Source organism: Misgurnus anguillicaudatus, chromosome 2, assembly GCF_027580225.2.
Source record: "Misgurnus anguillicaudatus chromosome 2, ASM2758022v2, whole genome shotgun sequence".
NCBI classification, from domain to species: Eukaryota; Metazoa; Chordata; class Actinopteri; order Cypriniformes; family Cobitidae; genus Misgurnus; species Misgurnus anguillicaudatus.
The window spans coordinates 42,395,146-42,423,096 of record NC_073338.2 but is presented as its reverse complement, the minus strand read 5'-3'; the positions used below and the strand labels follow the sequence as shown (position 1 = coordinate 42,423,096).

General features: G+C 36.2%; 1 protein-coding gene across 3 annotated transcripts in view; it reads right to left on the bottom strand.

Annotated features, from left to right (window-relative positions):
• The window catches only part of pard3ab (par-3 family cell polarity regulator alpha, b), a 146,321-nt gene that overhangs the window by 52,071 nt on the left and 66,299 nt on the right, over window positions 1-27,951 (bottom strand). For 2 of the 3 annotated variants that reach the window (XM_055203292.2, XM_055203291.2), the window contains 8 exons: window positions 22,540-22,728; window positions 22,281-22,451; window positions 17,342-17,492; window positions 10,893-11,076; window positions 10,493-10,635; window positions 7,738-7,782; window positions 4,445-4,675; window positions 4,117-4,336 (listed from right to left, as the gene is read on the bottom strand). In XM_055203292.2, the coding sequence (XP_055059267.2) occupies window positions 4,117-4,336; window positions 4,445-4,675; window positions 7,738-7,782; window positions 10,493-10,635; window positions 10,893-11,076; window positions 17,342-17,492; window positions 22,281-22,451; window positions 22,540-22,728 (1,334 nt within the window). The remainder of the gene's footprint in view (window positions 1-4,116; window positions 4,337-4,444; window positions 4,676-7,737; window positions 7,783-10,492; window positions 10,636-10,892; window positions 11,077-17,341; window positions 17,493-22,280; window positions 22,452-22,539; window positions 22,729-27,951) is intronic. The other variant, XM_055203293.2, reaches the window with a different exon arrangement.

Below are 27,951 nucleotides of genomic sequence, written 5' to 3'. Positions count from 1 at the left end.
CAACTAAACAGCCAAATTGAAAATAAAGTTTTAATTCAAGTTAGGAGTGTAACGGAGTGTGTATTCGTACCGGACCGTTTCGGTACAGGGCTTTCAGCACAGTGCACATGTGCACTGAATGCAATCTTTTGTGTGCGAAACATAGGTCAATTTTCGTGTTTCCACACGAACGTATTAAGTGGCGTAAGTCTTCGCGTTCAGCACAAGTCTTCTGTCAAACATATAACATTATTCGGCCCGCAGAAAGATTTTTATTTACTTGGTTGTATATTCGTTTGATTATTGATGTAAACGTTTGCGTGTCGCGTCTAAACGCACATGTTAAACGCGTGTCAACGCGCTGTTTTGTTCTTTCAAAAGTGCGTGAGAGGTTGCGCGTCTTGCGTTGCTACGCAATCATGAGTCACGCTTTATGTGACACCGACAATAAGGAATGCGTGATCAGATTTTTCATCTGCACCTCACGTCAATCATATCATTGTCACAATGCGATCAGTTAGTTGGGACAGAGAAGAGCTGCAACCCGGGCTTACTGTTACTCAGCTGCGGAGGGGTTCGTTAGGGTGTTTTCACACCTAGTTCGTTTGAGCCCTCCAAACGCTCTTAGATCATTTCAGGGTGTATATGTGAACAAACCAAGTGATCTCTGACCCCCCTAAAGGGACCCAGAAGTGAACCGAACTCAGACCACGTCAGGAGGTGGTCTGGGTGCGGTTCGCTTTTGGGTTCTTTTGTGGTTCGATTTCTTTTTGATATGTGAAATCAATGAGGTCCCGGTCCACTTTGCGTGTCGTTTGGACATTGTATTAAAATAAACTGCTGCACAGAAAGCTGGGATCTGAGTACTTATGAAGTTGTGATGTGAACTAGAAATGGTCTGAGATCACTTCAGTTCTGAAGAGGACCAAAAAAAGAACTGGGTCCTCTTTTGAGTCCACTATATTGTGAACACCAAAAGGACTGAGGTCACTTTCAGCTAGTTCCTTTTCTGGTTCACTTTAAGTGAACTGGGTTTGGTTCTTTTAAAATGAACTATATGTAAAAACACCCTAAGTTACAGGCAGCTTAAATTGACGACACAAGCAAAGATTAGGAGAAACGTGCAAAAAATAAAAGATGTATGCAACTCACTCATCTTAATATGAGTGTATAATAAGTATATCATCATGTTGCTTGCTATGCAGTTACGCATAGAGCAGTAACATTATTTTTATACAGAGATGGTATATAAACAATTTAATACTGTGACTTAAAAAAAATCAAAATAAATCAAAACAGAAATTTTTTTTTGGTGGCAAAAATGTAGGCTAATACTTCATAAATGTATTCAGGAATTGAATTTGTTAGTTTGTGCAAGGTTTTAGTAGAAAAAGTTTAAGAGAAGGTTAAGAAAAAAGTTACCTACTGTTATAAAATAATGTAAAAAAGTATGTTATTAAGTGGAGAACGTTGCAGCAGTATTTAATTTATTATTCTTTTTATTTTATATATATTTTATTCATTATATTTTAATAAAACGTGTTTAAAAAAGTGTAAACAAATTGTTAAAAAAGTTTATAGTAATAAACAACCTGCATTTGATGCATTATTCCCGTTAGTGTACAGAAAATGAACCGAACCGTGGCTTCAAAACCAAGGTACGCACCGAACCGTGATTTTTGCGTATTGTTACACCCCTAATTCAAGTTGTTTAAACTTATAATTTAATTGCAACAAGAAATTTTTACAGTGAATATGAAAATGATCTCATCCTCATGCCATCCCATATATATATATAGACTACCTTTTATCAGATAAACTACTAATGTCATAAAAACCAATATATATATATATATATATATATATATATATATATATATATATGAAGAGTTTGGTTCCAAAACGCAATAAAAGCCATTTTTGAAAAAAATGAGTTACTGCCAGAATCAGTATTATATCAGGTCAGTATTATAAAGTAAATTCTCAATTTTATGCAAAATCCAATTTCCGCAGTGTTATTCTGTCATCTTTTCTCCCTTTTTTCCCAAAATGCAATAAACGCCACTCCCCCTTTTCTACAGAATGCCATAAATCCACTCCTCCACAGATTACAGCGCACCATTCACGCAATATAAACAAAGAATGGCGGCGCGCTGAGTACACGGAATCCTAGTTTTCCTCATCTACTTTGTACTTCGTGATCACCAAACAAACAAAAACAAAATAATACTTTAATAGCATTGATAAACCTGTGGTTGTTTTCTGTGACGGGAAAGAAACGTAAGCCATCAACATCTAATAATTTACGCAGAGGAACTCGGGAGACCGGTGCTTGTTTGGCCGGGCTCACAGCATCAAGTTTCTGTCATGATAACACATTGACCCCAGGGGATCTTATGAAAAACTTTCCATAATTTTACTCAAAGTCAATGAAAATCGAGCAGGACCAAAACATTTTACAGCTGATCGCTTTGAAAAACGTTAAGCCAGGACGTCAAGTATAACCGATGACTTCTTAATATCACAAAGTAAGTGTTTTGATTAATGACAATAATGTTTATATTTTTAATTGGTGTGTACAACTAGTCAACTAAATGAATATAACATGGCAAAGATGAATGCACATTTATACATTGATTTAATAGATTTATAGCATTTTTAATAAAAACTTGTCATGGATTTATTGCATTTTGTGGAAAAAATAATCCGTTTTTATAATAAATCTTTGAAAATCAAGTTATGGATTTGAATTTTTTATGTTTTTATAACCTAAAGATGCTATGTGAAAGTTTGTAACAGAAAATAGTGGTTTTCATCTTGTCACTTTCTTGGTATAGAAAACACGTTTTTACCGAAATTTGTCAAAATGGATTTATTGCGTTTTGGAACCAAACTCTTCATATATATATATATATATATATATATATATATATATATATATATATATATATATATATATATATATATATATATATATATATATATATATATATATATATATATTAAAAATGTCATTATGTTATAATCTTATATGGAAGACAAAATGGCGAAGCTCCAAAAAATATACCCATCAATCATTAAAGCAATCCAAAATGACTCCAGTGTGTTAATAAATGTCTCTAAAGTTAAATGATCTTTTGTATTACTTCAATGATGAATGGATGTGCTTTTTGGAACTTCACTATGTTGCCCTCCATTAAGAAAATAACATGACAACTTATATTTTAGCCTTTAAAGCTTTACTTTACAGTACAGCCTGAATTAACAGGAAACTCGACAGGAAACTTAATGGGATGAGAGATTAAAATTAAGAGGAACAAGAGTCGGGACTCGAACTTAGGTCGTCCAAAGGGCTCTGCACAACATATCCATTCTCAGTCCACTGGACACTTTGTGCTGACAACATGACAGCATTTTAAATTAAATATATTCTTGGTAGCAAAGGAAGTCATATAGTCCAGTTGTGCACCTGCATTAGCAGCACAAAAAGTCATGGGATCAAATCCAGCGGACTCGCATACTGATAACACAATGTATACCTTGTAATGCACATGAGTCAGTCTGGATAACAGTGTCCGCCAAATGCATTAATGTAAATGTAGGGATTGCATAAGGATGAGTAAATCCTGACAGAATTTTCTTATTTTGGTGAACTACTCCTTTAAAGCCATATAAGAGGCAATGGCTCCACAACAGCATTACAGCTATCAACACGACAACGCCCGCCTATCATGACCATAAAAGATAAGACTAATCACAGCGCTAACATAATACTGACTTGGTCACACATCCTAAAAATAACAAACTAAAATAGGATTATAGCAGGACCAGAAAGGCACGCCAAGTATGATAATATCTTTTAAGCAATGTAAAATATTTAAACAAAATTTTCATGATGTTACTTGGTAAGATCTTGGCCAAACGGCCGTAAGGCAGCACAGTTTTGCTGCCGACTATTTATAAGAGCGTAGGCAGGCAGCTCATTAGGATTGGGAAGAAAGCTTATCTGATTAGAGATTCTCTGGTTGCATTTTGTGAAGTGAATAAGGTCTATAAAAGTGCTCTGCTCTATTATCATCATTATTCTTAGACTCTTTTATCTGACAAGCTACCCTGTTCAGATGTGTTTTTAATTACCTGAACATCTCTCCGAGCCCCTTGAGCATTCCTTTCTTTGTTTTACTCTTTTCTTTCTCTGGCTTCTTTTTGTCCTTCCCCCCTTTCTCTTTCTTCTTGTCGTTTTGAGGCTGATTGCCATTGATCAGCTGTTGCTCGGTGACTGCGAGTGGAGTGAGGTCAGCTACCGTGGAAGCTGAATCCCGTCCTGACCGAGAGCTTCCTTCATTGTCCTCCTCCACTACGGAAAGAAAATCGGAAATCAAATCAATTATTACAAATTCGTCAATTTAGCACAGCATTTGCTCCAATTCTTAGTGTGTTTCTAAACCAATCAGAAGCAGCATACATGTGTCCATGCCCTCCTCTTCATCCTCATTGGCTGCTGGCCTGTCGTACGATTTGTCAATAGCAGCACGGAAGCTCTCGTTGCAGCCCCGCCCTCGAATGATGCGCGGGCGTGGCCGATGAAAGGGGAGGTCACCGTTGAGCGTCACCTCAGCGACAGCAGTCTGTAAACTTTCCAGCGAGCTGGACTTCTTCAGGCCAAGAGATGGGCCAACATCATATGTGGATGACCCTGAGGAAGAGTCCACTCGTTAAACTTTGAAACCGAACTTTGCAACTTTCATCTAGAAATCACATAGCGTACGCGAGCTGCTATCATATGTAGTTGGCCGTGGCAGTGGGAGAAGATCCATATCTGTATAAAGTGATGAAGATAAACGACTGGAAATAAAGCACAGGGAAGCTTGCATGCATTTATCTTCATCAACACTGCCTCACCGAAGCGTGTCAGACCCTCCCAGCTATTTTTAAGACTAGACAGTCAAATGTTCATGATACTGCAATATTTTAAAATAGGCACATATATATAAAAACACACACGTCTATTTTATTATCACCATGGGGACGTTCCATTGACGTAACAGTTGTAATACAGGACAACCTGTATATTTTATTCCCTTGACCCCTACATCTACACCTTTCCCTCACCAAAGACACACAGCATTGTTTTATAAAAAATATATAATTCTGTACGATTTATAAACTTGTTTACCTGGGGCACCTCGATTTACGTCCCCATGGTAACGAGTCCCTTATGAGTTGGTGTGCATTCAGGCTTTTGTCCCCACCGGGATACAAAAACATGTTTACACACACGCATTTCTAAACAGTATATGTAAACCCTACAAATAACAAAATCAGTCAATTTTGTCAATGCACTGTGCTGAGAACACCACTATTACACGGCTGTGTCCAAAATCTAAGACAGCTGACTTGAGGTCATGAGGCAATGACTTTGGCGGCATTGAGGCAGCTTGGGGAAATGCATTCAGACAGACTTCATAGGCAGCATACTTTAATTCTGTTTAAAATATATACAGAGTGCACCTTTGTGATAACTAATCTCATATTAGAAAGCTACAAAACTAATTTCTCACTAGAAATGCAATCAAAAGGTGTAAAAAGTGAAAATATGAATTTATTTAGAGTTAATCTGTGCTCCAGTCGTTTTCTTGGCCGCCATTTTATTTTTTCAAACTCGACCAGGCTCGGCCAATCACATTCCCCGCACACACCTAAGCATAGAATTGTGGAACAAGACAATCAAGGTATCTCCGGAGACAGGAAGTTAACCAAACACTGGATACCGACGTGTCTTCTTGATGTCTCCGAATGATGCCTCCGATTCTGAAGGCAGCGTTTTAGAGATTTCGGACGCATCCCATGTCTACAAAATATATTTTTACCTATAAAGACTGCAAACATTAAATGAAATTATTTAGCTTGACAGCATTTTTTGGGGCATAACCTAAATTGCCTCTACACAAATATAATGTAATCATGTTTGTCTTATACACTATAAGAGACTTCCAGTTTGAATTATCAGGAGTCGACTATTGAGAAAAATTATTGCAAACCAAGGTCAAGTATTAAATGTGCATGGAAACAGGGCTTTAACAAATTAAAACTAAACAAATTGAAAGCATTAACTGGAATTAAAAAAATAAAGGTATAAATTTTAGTTAAAAAACCTTTTTAGTTAAAAATTTGAAAAATTGTCTAAGCAAAAAACTGAAAGAGGTATAATTTGGGGCACTAAAATTATTAACTGAAACAAAATAAAACTAAACTGAAATAAAAAAAATACATTTCACTTAACTCTTTCCCCGCTATTAAGAGAAAACGCTTCCCTGCCAATGATGAGTTTTTCTGGTAATCCGTATTTCCACTATTATCCACCAGGTGGCTCTTACCCAACTTATGGGCAACCCCAGAAGCAACCCCTTAGGCAAACAGTAAGAACTCTGTGTATGTTTTGATGATCGCTCTGAATCTGATCTCTATTAAAAGTCCTTCATAAAAATGCAATTATCACAGCTTCTTATAAAAAATAAAAATATTTTTGAAAAAACCTACTCATATTTGAGAGGGGATAAAAAGAGAACAAATAAAGGTAGAATGAACCTTTTTTTTTTTGAGTGAAGAAGGTCTGTATTTGATATATTGTATGTTTATATATTTAAAGAATAACTGGAAGGCATTAAACTTTTGTGAAAATCATAAAAAATGCAACTTTTTTTAAAAACGTATAACCAGCTTATAAATAGACAAAAGCTAATAAAAAATTAGAAGCATTACGGTAAAGTTATTAAAAATGAAATTGAAATAAACATGAAAATTAAAAATATAGAAATAAATAATTCAAAATATTAATAAAACTAAAATGACATGGAACAGATTTGTTGGAATATTTATTTGATTGTATATTTTATTATAACTTATTTTTATTTTATTGTTTATCGTATTGTATCGTTTCTGAAGATGAGTATTAACTCACTGAAGTTATTCAGATTATTAACAACTGAAAACTTAACATGAAAACTAAAAATATAAAAATACATTATTCAAAATATTAAATTAAACTAAAGTAAAACTAAAATAACTGTGCATGTAACAGATTTGTTAAGATATTTATTTTATTGTAAATTTTATCACATCATACATTTTATTTATTTTATTGTTGTTTGTATTGAATAGCTTCAGAAGATGTATATTAACCTACTGAAGTCATTTGGATTGCTTTAATGATGGATGCATATGCTTTTGGAGCTTCGCCAAGTTGAGCAGTATATAAAAAATAACACCAATTTTATATAAAATTATTCTTATGTTGAAATGTAGCTAGAAAGTCATATCAATTTGGGATGGCATGAGGGTGAGTAAATTATGAGAGAACTTTCATATCTTGGTGAAAAAGTGTACTTATAAACTGATGTATCGCATAATATGGATTTCATCTGCTTAACTGAACTAAAAAGTGCAATTTGCATCCATCACTGCATAGTTAACCTGCATCATATCAAATTTTATAATTTGCCGAACAATGGGTGAGCAATTAAATCTATTATTGCATGAAATCTATTTTACAAGCAGATGCAATCCTGCTCCGCAGCACGTGCTGTTTATGCGCGCAGTGTGAATGCTTCAACCCATTAATGCGGTGGTGAAATAAATATGCGTCACTTACGCAAACAGTATGAAACAAGCCTAAAAATCAATGCCGACATCTTATCCAATAATCCTGCGGTGAACAGACGTGAGTGTGTGAGTAAGTGCAGGAGTGACCATGCTTACCTGTCTGCTTGTCTGTGAAGCGTGTGAGGTTAATCTCATCAGCCACTGTGTGAGGGGCACACACATAGACACACATACATTCACAGGACGGTTAGTTTGACCATTCAACATGCAGCAGGCAACCAGGCAAGTATTACCATCAACAAATAAGACAGAGACAGTCAATCAGTGCTCATTAATCAACAGTGTGGGTTAACATAGTGATCACTTTCATTCAGAGTCGTAACTTTTCTACCAACGTGATGCTGGAGATGGTGCCCTGTTTGGCTCAGTTTCACACATTTCCACCAAACTAAAGGCTCATGGCTGAACCAGTAACCACTCATGTCAGGGACTGTGCACTGTAGGCATGACATTGTGGTCAACAAGCTAGATAGTAAAATATTGAAAAACTGTGGTGTTTTCCTTTAAGACTATGTTCTTACCTCTTTTTTCAATGTGTGCACTTAGCATTTAGAATAGCCCCATTCATTCCTATGGCTCCAAACAGGGATGAATTTAGAAGGCACCAAACACACAAAAACATGTTATCCTTATTAAAAGACAGTTACATGAGTAGTTACTCAAGTAAGTATGGTGGCACAAAATAAAACTTTTTTGGAGCCATAGGAATGAATGGGGCTAGGCTAAATGTTGACACATTCAAGAAGCACTGTACAAAGATTAAAAGTGCACGCATTGAAAAAAGATATGTATTAATTCATCTAAGTTGAGGTAAAAATATAGTAAAATATTGAAAAAACGGTGGTGTTTTCCTTTAACGGTAAATCGACGGATTACAACAAAATCAGCAGCAGTGGTCTGCAAAGGAAACCGACATTGTTTATGCGATATGTTCACCCAAGATAAATCAGGGTGCTTAGAAATATATATTAAAAAAGTAGTAGTATGCTGAGATATGCAGTAATTTGAAAAATGATAAACAATAAACTAATAAATACACAATATAAAATGTAAATAAAATATGCTATGTTTAGTGGTGGCCAAATTACGTAGCAATATAGACAATTATGTTGATGTTTGGCTCTAAAGTCGGTGAAAAAACATTGGATAGACAAGACAAGTCGACAAATCAACTGACCAAGTACCGACTCCAGCATTATCACTTTGGTGGAAAAGATGAAAGTGTGAAGGCCTAAGTATAGTCAATTTTTTACGTGAACGCTTGCATGACTTAATTTTAATTTCAGTGCGTGTATGGATTTTTAATCCTTGCGTACTACGCACACATTGTACGTGTAAGTCACGCAGGCGTGAACAGGAGTATGTAGTACATAGGCCACGAGAGGTATTGCAATTTGTTCCTATGTGCATGAGTCAAAATTATTATACGGACTATAAGTCACACTTTTTTCATAATTTGGCTGGTCCTGCGACTTACGCTGCGTTTACACCAATCGCGTTTGAGGCGTCAAAACCGGGTCCACCGTGCCTAGTTTGCAGCTTAAACAGTTTGAATGCATTCGCGCGTCTAGAGCGAAGTAGACACACGGAAAAAGCAAGCATTTGATGCGCGTCAGAGGCGAAATCTGCTTCTTGTGGGAGGGGCAAGTGCTATGCGGTTGTCTGTTTGCAAGATGGCTGATGTTGATTGTAAATTTATCAAGCGAGTTACCGGTTTGTATTTGGTCACCTTACTATAGGGGGAAAATAAACGATGCGGGTCGATATACGGCATGTGACTCAGAAGTGATATGTGTATTTACAACTTATCAGGTTGCCCAATGTCCTCACTGACACTCTTCCAAGCGAGGTCCTTTTTATTCCTGTCTCCAAGAAATAAGAACTTGTGTCGTATAGCTCCGGGTGACTGCTAACGGACAATATCAAGCTTTCCTTCATGTTGAATGCGTGACTCCGGGCGGGGCTGCCGCCACAGCAGCAAGCAGGCTCCTGATTGGTTAACACGGAGCGAAAATCCGCCAAATTTCACAATTTTCAACTTGGACGACAGCCGCAAATTCGCGTCAAACACAAAATGAACAAAAAGCACAATTTGCGCGTACCGCGCCAGACGCTCATTGGCTTGTTCTGTTCATTTAGCCAATTCAGCCTTCCAGGTATGTTCAGTATGCTATTGTGTATCGTGTAAATGTTTGTATTACGTTAATGTATGGACACCTATTCAGCCTGTTGTTCTGTGTGTTATTGTTTAGTTGAATAACTTGCCTTTCCACATTAAATGTCTGTTCTAATGCTTGGATTTTGTGAAATAATTTTCTAAAATAAATGCGACGTATAGTCCACTGCGACTTATGTTTTTTCGTCTTCATGACGCATTTTTGATTGATGCGACTTATACTCCGGAGCGCCTTATAGCCTGGAAAATACTGTATGCTTTGCATGACTGTTTGTTCGACTGGTCGCGTACTCTCGCGTATGCGTAAAAAATCTGACTATACACAGGTCTTGAGACATCCATCAAAACTGTATCAGTGAAAACAGTGTTTGGATTAGAAAGCACATGCATGAGAACAATGTAGTGCAGACTTTGTCCTCTTAGTGCACAGTGAGTGTTATAAGTTGATACATAAAATAGGATGTTGATTATGATAATTATAAACAGAAGACTTGATCAATGCATTAGATTTCAGGGTAGTGTTTCAAGTCTCAAGTACCGAGTATCAAGTAGGATTGACCTTTAGGCTAGACTCACTGAATTTTTGTATTAAACTTTAGAGTATCTATGTCAAAAGCACTACGCTTTAAATTGATTTTCTAGGCCCCCTCTGATCGAGGTTGATCTTAAGAGTACCTAAGTCCATGCTCTTAGACTTGCGGGTCTTGATGATGTCGAGTTGGCTTGGGTCTCCAAACTGCTTGGTGCGTTTCTCAGACATGCTTTGCCTGCCAAAACCTTCCCTCTGAAACGCCCCCTCATCATTAGCACTGGCAGAGCTAAAGAAGAGAAGGCGTGAGAGAGAGAGAGACAAGAAAGAGAGAGAGAGAGAGTAGCATCAGCATTCATCCTTGGCCTGCTTCTAATAACTGAGACTCCTTGACAAACAATGGAAAGGCCATGGACTCAATTATTTCAGGAAGATCGTCAGAAGACTTGGATGTTTTAGGCTCAAAATAGACACACAGACAATACTACAATAAGTGAACTCATGCATAGTAATAAATTATATACCAAACTTTTTTATTTACTATACCTGTCCGGAAGTCCTTGGTCCCAGAGTGGCGGCGGAGGCGTTTCCACTGCGAAACCCATGTCATCATGAGAACTGGAAGATGATTGGTCAGACAGTCGTGCAGGGAGAACATGCGGCGTGTCATCTTCTATTATGACCATATCATCCTGCGGCATGTTGACGGTGGGTGAGAGCTGAAAATGATCTAAGAAACAAATAAGGAAGACAGGTTTTTGTGCATGTTTTGGGAATTACACTTTTTGTTAAAATGATAAAATATAGAAAAATGACAAACGATAATGGGTTTCCTGTTTCACAGATGGTGAAAATAAAGAGATCGCAACAGTGTTATTTATAATGTATGCAAAACTAAATCTCAAGCAAAGCAGGTCAAAGTCAAAGTGTGTCAAGAACAGCCGTGAATCATTTGTACGGTACGGTTTGCACAAATTAAGGACATGGAGGAGTCCATTTTGTTTTATCTGACAGACACACACACATGAGAAACTCTAACAGTGAGGACATCTCAAAGACACACTATATTTAAAAAAAAATCATACAGTACCACAACTTATAATCCTTACACAAATCAGTTGACGTAATTAGGTTGGATTTTTAATGTTTTATAAAAAAATATTTGTGAGAAATGAAACCATGGCATACAAAGAATTAAGTTTTAACCGCATGTTTTAACCATACTGAAATCTCAGATATCACTATTTGTTTTATTTTCCATAGGCAAGTGCAGCTTTCCGATATGTCACGTCCATAACAGAGAAATGTGTCATCCATAAAAGAAATGAGCACATAATGAAAAAGAAATACATATTTAATTTTTTTTACAGAGCTGTCCCTTCTTCATTTGTTGGGTATTACTGCATCCTTGTGCATTTTTATTTTCATAATTCCTACCAAAATGTTGTTTCCATCACATCCATAACATGTATAACATGTAAAACAGAAAATATGTATAAAAACTACATATAAACAGATGGTTTAATATAATAGTAATAATAAATTTTCTGAGATTTATAATAATTTTATAATAATTTTTTTGCTTGAAAATGGCACATCTGTAAGCTGGAAATGCTCATCTCTTTCTCTCTCTCTCTCTATCTCTCTTCCCATAAATGTAGTTTCTCATGCAGGTGCAAATGGATGCAATTTGCACGGCTTTATTTGTTAAAAGTGGTGTACAAATTTTAGCTTTTTTCACTTAAATGTTGATAGAAAGAGACGTGTGTATATATTCAAGTCCACATCAAATCAAAACTGAATTTTTTATGAAATATTGCAATGTTTATTACAAAAATGTATCTTGCTGCATACACACCAAACACGAAGAATTGTGTTCCTTGCTCTGGATTACTCGCTGGATTTAACTTGAATATTTTTGCAAAGACGCCGAAGTTCGCGTCTATTCGTGTCTTTGCATTGACTTTGTATGCAATCTACTAAATCGTTGAATTCAGGTTTGGGGCGTTCGCCCTTATAAGTGATTTTTTTAAGTGCATGTGCCCTCAAAAACTTGTACTTCTGCCCTCTCTTGGCAATCATTTTCTGAAGACATCAGCTAGGCAGCTTGGGCGGGAGCATCTGTTAACCACGCCCCCTTCAACTTTCAGTCTGCTGTGAGTTCCATTTCTGAATAAAGTGCCACAGGGATGATATATTTTTGTAGGCCAACCCGGTAGTTAGCGTGACACTGGTTCTTTCGCAAAAACAGCCAATTCATTTTTCCCAAGTACTTCTGGATGATTGCAAAATAATGAGCTATGTGTTTAACAAAAGTTAATGACACTTACACGTTTTGTTCAAAAAGTTAAAATACACATTTTATTAATTATGAAATGTACATGTGTTTACTAGAAGAATAAAGGGGAATTTTGATTTCAAAATACATAAAGGTAGTGTTCATCTGTTCATCTTTTGTCTGGGGAACCAGTATCCCGCTAACTTCTGGGTTAGCCTACAAAAATACATTATACTTGCAACACTCTATGAAACGCCTACTTTTCTATATTCATTCAATTCACAGTGAAAAACACAAGCCATCCCCGCTATTTTCCTCTTTACTCGGAAATACGTCACAAAATGGAAGTAAAGTTGATTGAAACTCCTGGTTCACAGAGACTTCAACTCAACAATTGACGATAACTCTTCAATTATGAGAAAACCCTTCCCTGCCGGCTTTCCGCAATACCGCTATTATCCACCAGTTGCATATCCGCAACTTATGCAACCCGAAAGTAACGCCTCACATGAAAGAGTAAGAACTCAATGTATGTTTTGAGGGACGCTCTGCATCTGATATCTATCAAAAGTCCTTCACAAAAATTGTATTATCTTTAAAAATTTGGTGTTTTTGAAGAAACCTACCCATATTTGTGAGGGGATTACAAGAGAAGTAATGAAGGTAGGATGAAACTTTTTTTGCGCTTTCATTTGATATATTGTATGTTTATATATTTAAAGAAGAATATTTTCTGGAAGGCATTACATTTTTGTGAAAATCATGAAAAATGCTGGCGCTGGCTGGCAACTTTAAAAAAAAAAAAACACTGGCAATGAAAGAGTTAAGAAAGAGAAAGAATGCTACTTTTTAGATTAAATAAATTCCCCCCAAAAAATAAAAAATTGAGTTTTTTATATAAACAGTGGAGAAATCCTGGAAAATGTAACAAATTTCATGACATTTACTTATGTAAGCTATTCTTGATGGTCTAATTTTTTGGTAATTGGCAATTTTTTAATAAAACTATAGGGCTTTAAAGATTAATCAAGCAATGCATGTTTTTTTTGCAATGAATGACTTTTAATGAAAGATGGTGAAATCCCAGAACATCCAGAAGCCAGAGGGCGCTCTCGTGCAGAAATTTCATTTGTGCCACAGAAGAAGTACCATTACAAACACTATTCCAGGAAATGTCTATAAGAATATTTATATCGCCGTTCTTCAAATAGTTTATTGTATTTTCCTGATATAAAGAATATTTTAAAATGATGTTATTTAACGTGTGTTTTTTTCAAATGCACATTATACACGACTTAGACTCATAATGATTTTAGATTAATAAGGACTTACTGACCAAAATGCCGTAATACACGCACAAGTTGAGCATAAAACACAGAATCGCAGCCTTGCAATTCAGAATCAATTTCAGACAGGTCTTTTTAATAGGACACACGAATAATCGTCACAGCCATATTTAATTAGTCTGAAGTTGTTTTCTCCACAGCTACTGATTATAAACCATCACGACAAGAGAAATTATAGTTGAGCTAAAATGTAAGCTTGTAGTCTGTATTGAACATAAGAGAAAAAAGCAGCCGCAATCACATACATGCAGGGCAACCTGTAGCCAGACTCGAGAACGAATTACTCAATATTCCCGAAACAAAACGGCCATTAACCTGTTTAAAGCCAAGAGCATTTGTTGCATTGCCTGTATAGACCTTCACCTGAACAACAGACCCGAACCCAAATGAACAACCCCATCTGCACTTCCCTATGCTGGGAATACAATTCACTGCATCTTCACTCAAACATCTCCTAAGGAGGTTTTAAATCAGGCTTTTGAAAAGAAGGACAAAGTGGCATTGTGACTGACTGTGTCCTCTCTGCAGGAGTGTCATAGTAGTGCATGTAAATAGCTTGTATACATGGGCATGACTGTGCATGTATTTAGTAAATAGAAAAAGACATGTGCATGTGTATGCGTCTGGCACCCTGCTGGCTTTTGCTACTGTCATTTCCCCCAAGTGAATTCAGTTCTTGACAGACAGAATAACAGCGCTGGCTGTGCGTTGCCTCTCACACAGAGAGCTCTCAGTAACCTACACAGCTCTGCATCTGTTTGTCCTGAGTAACTCTCATATGTTTTTTGTTAGACCACATGTTCCCTATACTCCACAGGCTAAGGGATGCCAATTCTGCTCCTGTAATTTGAAGCTGTGCTCAAATGTGATCACAAAGAACATCTGCTGAGAATTAACCTCATCCAGCTTTTAAAAATAATGCAAATCGGGATTTTTTTACGAAACAGCACTTTTTAGTGGATCCGAGAGTAAATGAAGTGAAGAGAAACACTTTGTTTTGGGATTTTGAAAAATTGGTTTATCCTCCCAAGACCCAAGCTTTTTTTTCAGATTTCTACCAGCTATTTGAGGTTTAAGAACAACCAATAAATATACTAACCAAATATTTTTCTTTGAACATGAAGCAGTGTAATTGTCCACATTAGTGTACAACAGCTTCCAGTTACACAGAATTAAATAATATGGTGCAAACAACAAAAAAATGTGATGTCCACATACACGGACACACCAGGTCTTTGGAGGTTAAACGTTACACATGTTTGTGGTCCAACTGCGACAAATCACTGTAAATATCATAGTATAACTACCTGTTGTTACTTCTTCTTTGTTAGTATTGCATCACTCGTTGTGCAGTTAATTGTGCTGCAACTTACAATTATTTTCATAATCGATTAATCAGGTGATTATTTTTTCGCTTAAACGACTAATCGAATACAAACCTAAATATTTACTCGATTCGATTTTTTACTTGTAGCTAAATAAGGCACTACATTAGGGTATTCATGTGTAGAAGTGTATTTTTAAAAGTGCAAAAGCCCCACACTACTACACTACTGATATTGTAAGCCTTTAATAAAAAAAAGTTTGTGCAGTTTTTAAAATAGTAAAATATCTTTAAATGTCAAAATATAAATAAACAAAATGTATTGAGTTGTAATCATCAGGGATGTGCTGGTGAGGAAATTTTGCCACAGATTAATAAACTCATTTTAATCTTCAACTATAGACCTCAATGAAAATTAACATATTTATTAACAAAATAAATAAACCATATGATATGAAAGTGATATACAGCGGGGAAAATAAGTATTTGACACATCAGCATTTTTATCAGTAAGGGGATTTCTAAGTGGGCTATTGACACAAAAATGTCCACCAGATGTAGCCATTAAGCCAAATATTGAATTCATACAAAGAAATAAGAACATTTAAGTATACAAGTTGAGTCATAATAAAAAAATTGAAATTACACAGGGAATAAGTATTGAACACATGAAAAGAACAAGGTGGAAAATGGCATAGAAAGCCAGGAGATCACCTGAAATCTGTCAGTATCTAGAGAGAAAGAGCATCAGTACGTGTGTCGTCACAGTAATAAAAAAACAGGGTTTCCCCTTACTTTAAAACAGATGCTTAGTTTGTGGCTCAATGCTATTTTTCTTAAAACCCAACAGTAATTAAACAAATACAAACACACTTAAATTTAAACGTATTGCGGAGGAATTTCTTTTCCCGGGTGGATCATCAAGACTATTGGTCCTCCTAGTTGTCAAACAGGAGTGTTGCGCAATTGCATTTTTTAAAAAAGTGGAAAAGGCGGTTCTTTTCTAAAATTCGATAAAATCCTCCGCTACACCTTTAAGGGCACCTATTTTATTGCTAAAAAACAACTTTATTTTGTGTATTTGGTATAATACAATGTGTTCACGTGGTTTATGGTTAAAAAACACATTATTTTCCACACAACGTACATTTTTGTAGCTCCAGATTTCTCTGTCTTCCTGATAGCACTGATTTTGTACTGTTTTCGCTTTTGTTTCCGTCATTGTCCTGTCAGTACTGCCAGCCCAATGACCATTCAAAATTATTGCAAAAGCATTGCAACTATTCACAGCCCAAATACAAACAACTACTGAAACTAAAGCTTGCATGTCTACCGCAGAAAAACATCAACCTGTGGAAACAGGTTAAAAGTAGCCCAATTCAGACTTCTGCTGAAAGCCTGTGGACCTGGCAACATTTCATTGACAATAAATTTCATAATCGATTATATTAATTTAATTAATTATGACTTGCAGTGCGTTTGTTCACTACTCACTAGGAGGGGTTAAATGCAGAGGTCATATTTCCAGTATGCGTTGCATACTTTACAAGCATGTCACTTTTACTTTTTCACTTTCACTAATTAAAGGGATAGTTCACCTTAAAATGAAAATTCTGTCATTGTTTACTCATCCTCATGTAAACCTGTATGAATTAATTTTCTTCTGATGAACACAAAAAATATATTTTGAGAAATTATGGTAAACTCACAGCAGAGAGTGACCATTGACTTCCATAGTAGGAATAAAAAAATATGATGGAATTTATGTGCTTAACATCATTTATCAAAATATTTTTTCATCATTTATCACAATACTTCCAAAATATTTTTCCTACTATGGAGGTCAATGGTCTATCTCCTGTGTGTTTACAATCATTTCTCAAAATATCATCTTTTGTGTTCATCTGAAAAAAGTAATTTAATAAAAACTTAAAGTAAGTACAAGTTTAAAACAACATGAGGATGAGTAAATGATGACAGAATTTTCATTTTAAGGTGATCTATCACCCTTAAAATGCATTGTTAGTTTTGCAAATGTGTAACTCACTCATTTTGTGGTTGGGTGTGTTTGTTTGTGGTCTCAGGTTGTCATCAAGCCCCTCAATCCCATACAGGGAGTGTGAGATCCTTCGCTCGTGGTCATTAGGAGACGGGCTCAAGGTCCGATCTAACCGCCGGGGACTGGATCTGCTCTCACCCTGAAAAACAACAACACAAAGAACATCACAATTTGCTCATTTTTTATTAAAGGGATAGTTCACCCAAAAAAAAATTCTGTCATCACTTTCCCATCCTCATGTTATTGTAAACCTGTATGAATTTCTTTTTTCTGATGACCATAAAAGAAGATATTTTGATAAATGATGGTAAGCACACAGTTGATAAGTAACCATTGACTCCCATAGTAGGAAAAACAAATACGATGGAATTCAATGGGTACCATCAACCGTGTGCCCACCACCACCCACCAAACATATTTTGTGTTCATCAGAAAAAAATCATATAGACTTTGAACAACATGAGGATGAGAAAACGATGACAGAGTTTTTGGTTTTTGTGTGAACTATCGCTTTGAGTACACAACTTCTCCTAAAGGTCTCATTTCTGAAATGTATATCTGTTTACTTATATGTGTGTGAAATCCAGTCTAAAGTCTTATAATCTTAAAATGAGATTGGGAGCATCAATGTTTGATTTCAATCGGGTTCTGGCGACAAAGTGGTCAGTGTTTATACTTATTTCTCAGCAATGTTATCACATGTTTAATGTCATTTTCTTTCACACACAAAGGTGAAAATGGTCCAGATTGAATTAGAGTTATAAACCATAATAGTAATGTAATTTGCTGGGCTTTTGAAATTGTTCAGCTCATACTGACAGAACACTTATGGGAAAAGGTTGATGGGAAAATTGCATGTAGTTATTTTTGTCCACGATCTTGCTCTGGGTAAGACGGTTACCATAGGTGCTCAAACTTTAATACCCTCATTTATAACAGCACAGTGACACACAAATGTGTGTGCCCATCATACTGTGGCTTTCCCTTCAGAATTAAAGAAAATATTTCTTGAAGGCCCTTCTGGACAGACTGCCGCATGTGAAATGGAGTGACCTGAATGTCTGGTCTTTAAATGGACCAGACGATGTCTCTGGAGAAAGACACAAAAACAGACCACATGTGTGTTGTTACTGGGTATGTTTCCTTGTTTTGCAGTAAAAATAGATGATATGATCATTCTTCAAAAGAAGCAAACAGAAATGCATACATGTTAAGGTTTATGCTTAAGGGGACATTTCATAAGACTTTTTAAGATGTCAAATAAATCTTTGGTGTCCCCAGAGTGTGTATGTGAAGTTTTAGCTCAAAATATCATATAGATAATTTATTATAACATGTTAAAATTGCCACTTTGTAGGTATGAGCAAAAAAAATGTGTCGTTTTGGGTGTGTCCTTTAAAATGCAAATAAGAGGATCTAAATGGCATTATCGTGGTTGGATAGTGCTGATCAAGGTGTGGTTTTATCCCCTTGTGACATCACAAGGGGAGCCAAATGTCAATGACCTATTTTTTACATGCTTGTAGAGAATGGTTTACCAAAACTAAGTTACTGGGTTGATCCTTTTCACATTTTCGAGGGTTGATAGAAGCACTTGGGACCCAATTATAGCACTTAAAAATGGAAAAAGTAAAATGTCTCCTTTAAAACAATAGGATAGGGCACATTAAAGTCATAGGTCCCCATACAATCAAAATGTAAGTTCTTTAGCTTCTATTTCGAATATGTAAGCTTAAGGATATCTATAGAGTGTGCTCCAAAACATTGACAATATTTGCATTTAGAAGACATAAGCTTACAGGTTCTCACTTCTGCCAATAGCAATCAATGACTTTTATGCGTCATTTTGCACTTAAGCTTTTTATTAGATTCCAGGCTGTGATGTAAACTAAACACTATTGATAGTTTTCAGTCACGTGACCCACCTTGGAGGGCAAGAAAGCAGCAGTTTACTTTGGTCTCTTTATAGAGAGGCAGCACAAGCCGCTCTGTTTAGAAAAATTTAAATATGAACCCAAACTAAACTGTTTGGGAGCTTGTGATCTATAGACTGGTGGTCTACTGATATGGCTTTTTTATGGCCGATGCCGATATTAAGAAAGCTGTATGGCCAATTGGCCGATATGAGGCCGGTATATCACAAATGTTATTACAGTAAATAAGAGACATTGGAAAATTGGTGAAAGGTAAAATACATATGTTATGCATAACATTTATAAATATATCTTCCATTTAAAGTACTTAAAACATATTTACAAGACATAATTAATGTGGATCTGACATCTCAGGGTACTGTTTGAATAAGTGTGTTAAATGCGTGTTGTCCCTGATGTTAAAAAATGAATAATGATTGGTCACTGACTTTGGCGTTAAATTAAGCGACACCGAGTGTCTTTTTTATTACAAACATCAAATTTAAGTAATGGAGAAATTAACTGGCCGACTGAAAAAAATTATTGGCCGATGCCGATAATAAAAAAAAGTCAAAATATCAGCCTATATATATCAGCCTATGCAATATATTGACCTATCACTACTATACATACCACCCGATTTCGTATTTTATAGTTACTAAAGCCGTCAGAAACCTGGCAGACCTCCACTTTGGCAATGTTTACATGTATTTCGTGGAAAATTCCTTGGCTTATACTGCCGCCAAGATTATATTTATGTTAATATTATATCATACTGTTTTGTGTTTTAATATTATAAATCATATTAATGAAAAACAATAAAGATCACACTGAGCACAAGTTTAATACTTTTTGTACAACAAATTATTTAATAAAGGTGCAAAAAGATTTGCAAACATTGCATTTTCACTCTCTTTCACATCACTTTTGCAACCCTTTAGCTAACTTTAGTAATCACCGCAGTTGTTTTCCCAGTATACAACAACAATCCAGGTAAGAAAATTTGATGGTTCTCACTGCAGAACACGACATCCAGGGGCGGGATCTAGATCCAACTTCTCCCACTTTATATACGGACTACCGGCACATCCGGGAACTTGACTGTAAATTTCGTCACCGCCCCTTTTTGGGGGATAAAAAGCAGCCCTTCCATTGGCTTCCATTCAAAATAGCGGAACAAAGCAACGTTTTTACACAGCCGGCAGGCGTAAATAACTTATGAAATCTCTCAGATTAAACATGTCGAGTATTTATCTGTCCACCCTGCCTGCCATAGATCCCGAAAGATACATTAACACATTTAATTTGGTCAATATAAAAACATGTCCCTTTCATTCTCACAGCGTCAAATTTGTGTAACAACGCAAATTTGTGTAACAACCAGTATATTTGCGTTGTTGCAGCCCGCAATTAGTTGCATCCTGTGGTCGCCAACATTTGCTCTTATCAATTTAAGTGTACGTTTGATTAATAATATAGTCGAGAATGATTCATAATTTAGTAAGTGATTATCATAGTTAGTGTAAGGGGAGGTAAGGGAGACGTTACCGACAGGGTGATAACACTAAAGGGATATAATTGCGACCCGCTTGGCTGTACTTAATCCCACTTATTACACATAAAAACACAAATGTATTTGATATCTTTTATTAGCACTTTTTTTTTAAAACGTAAACCATGTTTAGGAAACATGTTTCATAATGGCTGTAAGCAAAGATGCGTTAATACAAGTTCAAAGTCCCTACAAGATAAACATTCAATTTGTTAATTTCTAAATAACTTGCCAGATATATGTTAATAATTATCCATATTTAAGTTATACTGTAAACATTCATAGGTATTAAACTGCATGTGGTAAGATTACTCTTAGTGCCCGAAACAACTAATTAATAATAACTTAATTTAGTTACGACTCAATGCGGAAATAGTAACGCAACAACACGTGTATGACGTGTCTTGTGTTAAAACTGCCGACCAATCAAAATGCAGTGGGAAGAGATCTCTGGATTTGGATCCAGCTCCACCCTGGATCTGAATCCAACCCCGCCCCCGGATGTCGCGCTCTGCAGTAAGGCACTACTGAAGAAAATAACACAAAGATATAATTTATGGCTAAAAATACAATGTTTAATAGATCCAGTGTTTACGTAAGGTTACCATTAATGAAGTAGAAACTGTAAATATGAGTGTATATTGATGGCTGCCATTGTTTCCCCTCACTGGGGACAGATAAGGCATATACGTTTATGGCACAAAATTCACAAATTTCTCTTTTCCGCGTTTTCTTCTCTGACGGCATTCTGTAGAAGTAAAGCTCAGGCTTGTCTTCTAGACCGTTTGTGCATTTTATTAATTTTTTATTTAGGCTAAAAATACTCACTCAATGGAGACAACGGCAGATAGCACTTGCCCTCCAGCGGGGCATGCCCATGAAAACTATCAACTGCTATTTAAATAGGTAGGAGGAGCCCATCAATATCCCGTATGACATTACGTCAACGCACAGAAATTTTTTGAGCATTTAAAGGCTTTCAGTTGGTCATTACAAGTTTATTTTCTTACCCAATGGGCAAAGATAACAAATCAGTACTTATTAGCGTTTAAACCAGGGGTCTCCAACGTGGTGCCCGTCAAAGCACATTCTATTGATAATCTCAAATGTAATATTTATTTATTACAGATTTTTTATATAAGCCTAGCTTTGTTTACGTATGTTACCATTTTAAACAATACTAAAACATATCAACAAGTAAAATAAAATAAAAAGTAGACTATCAAAAAGTAGTCATCCAGATTGTTTTATCCATTGTGGTAGCCCTTGCTCACAAAAAGGTTGGAGACCCCTGGTTTAAACTATTCACTTTAAATGCGGTTTAAGTGACTGCATCATAAAATGTTTTGGATGCTGTTTATAGCTTTTTTAGCATTAATCACCCATGATAGGATTTGAAAAGGATTAATACTTGGTGCGATATGGGTTCATAACAATGGCCATCTCTATCTTCTTCATATACCTCGAGGTGTTTGTTGATTCTTCTCGCCACGATCAGCTGAATCATCCCTCGCTTGTTGCCCTCCGTTGACATGGACTTGCGCAGCGTTTCCATGGCATCTTGGTTGGTCTTGCCTAACAAAGACTCGCCATTAACTGCGATGAGCTGATCGTTGACACGCAGTCGACCGTCCTACGCCAGAGAATCAAACGAAACGATTCATAAACACACCTACATTCACAATTAAACGTACAAATCTAAAATATTGTACACGTCTAACCTTGCATGCTGCTCCTCCATTGATAATAGACTTGACAAAGATGCCCAAGTCAGCATGGGACTCCTTTGACCTGTTACCCTTAACACTGACGCCTAACCCCGCAGAGCCAGAATCACTCAGAGGCACTTCCAACGTCAGGAACTCACGTGTACCGTCTGGAGTTAAGACCAATTCCTCTTCTTCTACCTTCTGTAAAAAAGACAGAGAGAGAGACATTACTGTATTCCTCATTTAATTCATAGTCTAATTAAAGAAAACTTGCTCTTGTGCTGTAAATGAATGAAACATCTATTTAAAAGCCAAGATAAATGATGGGGGAACGAGGACCGCCTGGAGAGACAGGTTCATTAGGAAAACCCATAAATATTTTATTGTAAAGACAATTAATGTTAAAACCATAAAGTCGCATAAATACGCCTCGGGTCAAGCGCACACTACAGAACATTTAAAGACTTCCAGTTTGTTAAATTTCCCATGCTCTCGACTCAAATTACAAGGCAAACACGTATTAAGCACTGTCAATTACAACAATTATGCACAAAAGCAGCAAAAAAGGCAAGGTTGGGTAACCGATTTAATATTTTGAACTTTTTCCATGCCCCTCCGTAATGCACAGCTGTCGTGTTCATTGAAGGAAATCCGGTACACGTAAATGAAGCGGCGAGGGCATTCGAGAGAAATGAGAGCCTTCTCTCTGATTCGGACCCTCGGATAATAAACCCATTAGGTCGAATGCTCTCACGACCTCTGCGATGACTCCCTCATGTTAACGGCTGTCAGTGTGTGAGTGTTTGTGTGGGAGAAAATGAGGGAGAGAAAGAGATGTCAGTACTAACAAGCATTCATTGAGTGACTGCGCCGTAAAGCTCTCCATCTTTATTGAGCTTTAATCACCTTCACTTTATTGTAACAACCTCTGAAACACACACTTGCACGCACACACGCTTGCGTTTGGCAGGGAATGGATGCTTTTCATTTAGTCTCATGCTCTCCGCCGCCGGCAAAGTAGATCTTATCAGTCTTAAGAGGTTAATGCACAAACAGCAGTGAGAGACCAACAGAAAGACAGGCGTGGGTTTGAAAACTATTACCGTAATGTTTCGGGTTCAATACGAGGTTGAGCTCGATCAACAGTATTTGTAAAAAAAAAAAATCCTGTGTGCTGTTCACTTTTAGCATCAACACTAGTCTTATTTGTACGCATAGCTTTTTATACTGTGTTTATTGTTTACCATACTTATTAAATGCAATACTGTGTATAGACGGTTTCAGCAGTAACAACATAAACAAGAGGCTTTCGTGGTCAACACGTAACTTCCTGTGAACTCCGCTAAGAATAAATAACAAACAAGTACGTTAAATGTAGTTTATTTATATAACAAGCAAAATAAACAACATTTAGATTACATACGAAACCAAAACATTTGTTGTTTTCGACAAGGTATTGTTGAAGAATTCAGTTTAGCAAATAGTCAGACTATAAAAAAAAATGAAACCAGAAGTAAAGTTCGGACCAGACGCGTATCCCGTCACCGCACGGGCGTACGATGAAACCGTCTATAATGCACTCTTTATGTGCACTAGACACTTTAACGTTTTACGCTGTTATGTGGTGTCCACACCAGCCGCAGAGGAGGCGGCAAGCGTGATTGATTTACATGTTAGGTCATTGCAAAGACGCAAATAGGCTTCCTGCAGCGCGAAATGCGCAAATTGCGCAGAATTGAGTTGAAAAATCTTTGGTGGAAAATCGTGCCGCGTTAACCAATCAGGAGCTTGCTCTAGTAGTGACGTGATTACAGGAAGCCAGCGGAGTCGTAAAAGCCCCTCCCATGAAGCGAATTTCCACGTGAATGTCTCGAATTACTAGAATATCACGCGCGAATGAAGCGAGTAAACTCAAAATGTCCAAGCATCCAACTACTCGAATACAGGGCCGGGTCTACAGGGGGGCTGGGGGGGGGCATTGCCCCCCCAGATTTTCCTTCTGCCCCCCCAAAAATGTCCAGCCAACCTTAAAATAACGGAGTCTCTTTTCACAAAAAAACTCTTCTTTAGGCAAGCGCTAGCGTTTACAGCTCCCGCCCACTATCGTCTGATTAGCTTATTCAAACCATTGAGGTCTTTTCAGCAGTATTTAAGTCACAGGAAAACTACTACTGTTCTCTATGACGGTAACTAAAAAAGAAACGCATCTTTAAAATATATATCAAAAACAATGCAATTTAGTATTACATAAACGTAATAACCCAACACATTAAATTAAAACTTTTTTTTATAGTAAAACATGCCCAAAATAGCCCCTTATCCTTTCTTAGACTCACCTCATTATTTATTCATGCAAATACAACCGCCAATGGCAAGTCTCCAGCAGCATTTAATGTGTTTGTTTTAGACGTAGTTCTGTTAATTAAAATTAGAATATGCAGTTTGGTTGTGGCATACTATATAGTAGATATAAATGATATAAGATGGTTATACAGTAACTATACAGTATTGTAACAGCTGAGCATCGCGTGCAGTGCAGTTTTAAAATCAAATTTTAGCGGTTTTGACATCGTCATTCATCAGCTCATTCAGCTCGCGTTTGAGAAAAACTTCACACGCAAAAATCTACAGACTTTTAAGTTCAAGAGGAGCTTTCACCCCGCAAGGTCATCGTAAGGTAAAATGTTGTATTTTATAATGTTGCGTTGTATTATAATATCTAATTTGCTGTGTCATGAACTCTCGTCGCAAATCACACTTACAGTATTTTAGGGCTTGTGCTTTTGTCTGGTGCTGTTATAGGATAACCTTTGACAAATTTTTCATGCATGTCAAATTGCTTACAAGCATTGTGCTTTGTTGTGATATTTGAGGTTGCTGCAGCAGCATGTATGATAGGGTCAGGAATTAATGACAATACAGCTTATCACATATATCACATTGAAAATACGTTATTTTAAATGAAGAAAATGTTTGCGAAGTGAAAATAAAGTTCCTAACAAGTGTTTATTTAGAATAAAGGCATATGTTGGGTAGGGTAGGTATAAGAATGGCTTTAATTTATCTATAAGTGAAATAATAGATTAAATGCAGTGTAAACATTAATAAAATATAGCTATATGTACAGCTTTGTATTCATATCACCTGCTTGCCTGACTTCATTAACTGTGACTAAATGTGTCAAACTAGTGTAATCATTATAACATTATAAATCATTAATCTAATTGCATCTACTTTAAAAATTTGAACATGCATAATGACATATAAATTGCCTTTTATTATAAAACATGCAAAGTAATATTGGATTGAAACATCCATAATTTTAGTGTATGAATCATTTTAGTCAAGAAATGGCTGCCCACCCAAAAATCCTGACTGCCCCCCCAGTCCAGCAAGCCTAGTACCGGACCTGATCGAATAGCGCATTTTTGCCGCCTCTACCGCGTCTGGTGTGAATGCACAGTTACACAAACTCATGTTTACATATACATACACCACAGCCTGCCTATTGTATCCTCATGCCCATTATTATGATTTTGCAATATTTACATCTACGTATGCTTCCTTATTGCACTGTTCGCATGTAAAACTCCATGTGCACCATGTTTTTACACATAAGCAAAGCACAAATGTAAGATATGCGTATATTTAGATGATTTCTTTATTAACAATTAACAATAGATTAACAATAAAGTAGGGCTGTCAAAAGATTAATCGTGATTAATTGCATACAAAATAAAAGTTTGTATTTGCATAATATATTTGTGTTTATTGTGTGTAATTATTTTGTATACATTTAAGAAAAATTTTATGTATGTATGTATGTATATATTTGGTCTATATCTATATATATAATATAAAATAAATAAAAATCTCAATAAATAAATAAATAAAAATCTCAATAAATATATACACACGCACGCACACATGCATGCACGCATGAACACAAAATAGTAATAGTTTCTTAAATACATACATGCATCTGTGTCTATTTATATATACTAAATAATTATAGACAGTGCACACACACACATGTATTATGCAAAAACAGACTTTAATTTTGTATGCAATTAATCTTTTGACAGCCCTACATTAAACTGAACTTCTTGCAAAATGTTAAATTCTCACTCATTTGTAAGTCGTAAAATGAACAATTGATAATAATAGAAGTATCAAAAGGTGTAAAAATTCAAGTTCATGTTGTCAACAAAGCAATAAAGTGGGACTACTATATCTGATGGTTTTCATGATCTGACATTATAAACGCATGTGGACAGCAAGAACACAGATAAGTTTCTTCTGCTGATTCAACACGACACTGACAGACTACATGTCCGGGTCTATATATACAAGCGGTTACATCACCTCACATCACGCCATTCATGAGCGGCATTGTGAAAGTTACCATGTTTACCAGCTTCATGTCATCATGACAACAGCATTGAAACATTGGATGTTTACTTGGTGTAGCAACATGACACTTGTCTAAGTCTTGTAGCTAACAGTGAGTATTTTACACTCTAAAGTGTGGGGATATGTTGGGTTGTTTTTAACCCATGGTTGGGTAACTACCAAGATTTTAAAGGCACATAATATGCAAAATCCACTTTTACAAAGTGTTTGGACATAAATGTGTGTTTGGCAGTGTATGAACACAACAACCCTAAAATGAAAAAAAAAATCCACTCCTTTTTTAACCCCTATTAAACCAAAACAGTCTTATAAGACATGCTGTTTTGGTTCTCTTGTTAATGTGACGTCACACAAACAAAACCCAGAGACTGGACAGAGACCGGAGTTTCCATCCAGACACGTAACTGCCGCAATGCACATGCGTTGGATAAAACCGTCTATAATAAATGATCTGTGTCCTTTAAATAACAAGATTGAGCAATCCTATAGACCCTTTTACTGTTTGTACACAATGATAACTTAGCAATGTATGCGCACGCATCTTGGCAACGCGAGTGAATTAAGCAACACAGAAAGTTATTTTAAAAAGTTGACTGTATCAAACGTATCGGGCTACTAGATCTGTGTCCTATAGTGGAGTGGATAGAAGACATTAGCAGATGGCCAAATATATAATATAAATATATAATAAAAATATACAAATATATAGTGCAAAATACAAATATTAGTGCAACCGTAAACGCAACAAGCAAACATTTTGAAAAATGGGAAACCATTTGATAAACTTTTTGAGTTTGATTTAATTTCATTTATTTATTTAAGGACAGTGCACATTAATAAACATTTCTGTAAATGCGCCAGTGTTAGCCAACAGGCTAATTTTTTTTAAACTGTAGCAAGATGTTATATTATGCACATGGCAGCTGACACGTTAGAACACCACCACGTCCGTTGCCAAAATGCGCATGCAACTATTTGATCACGTGGGCTGTAAAAGGGTCTATTACTAGA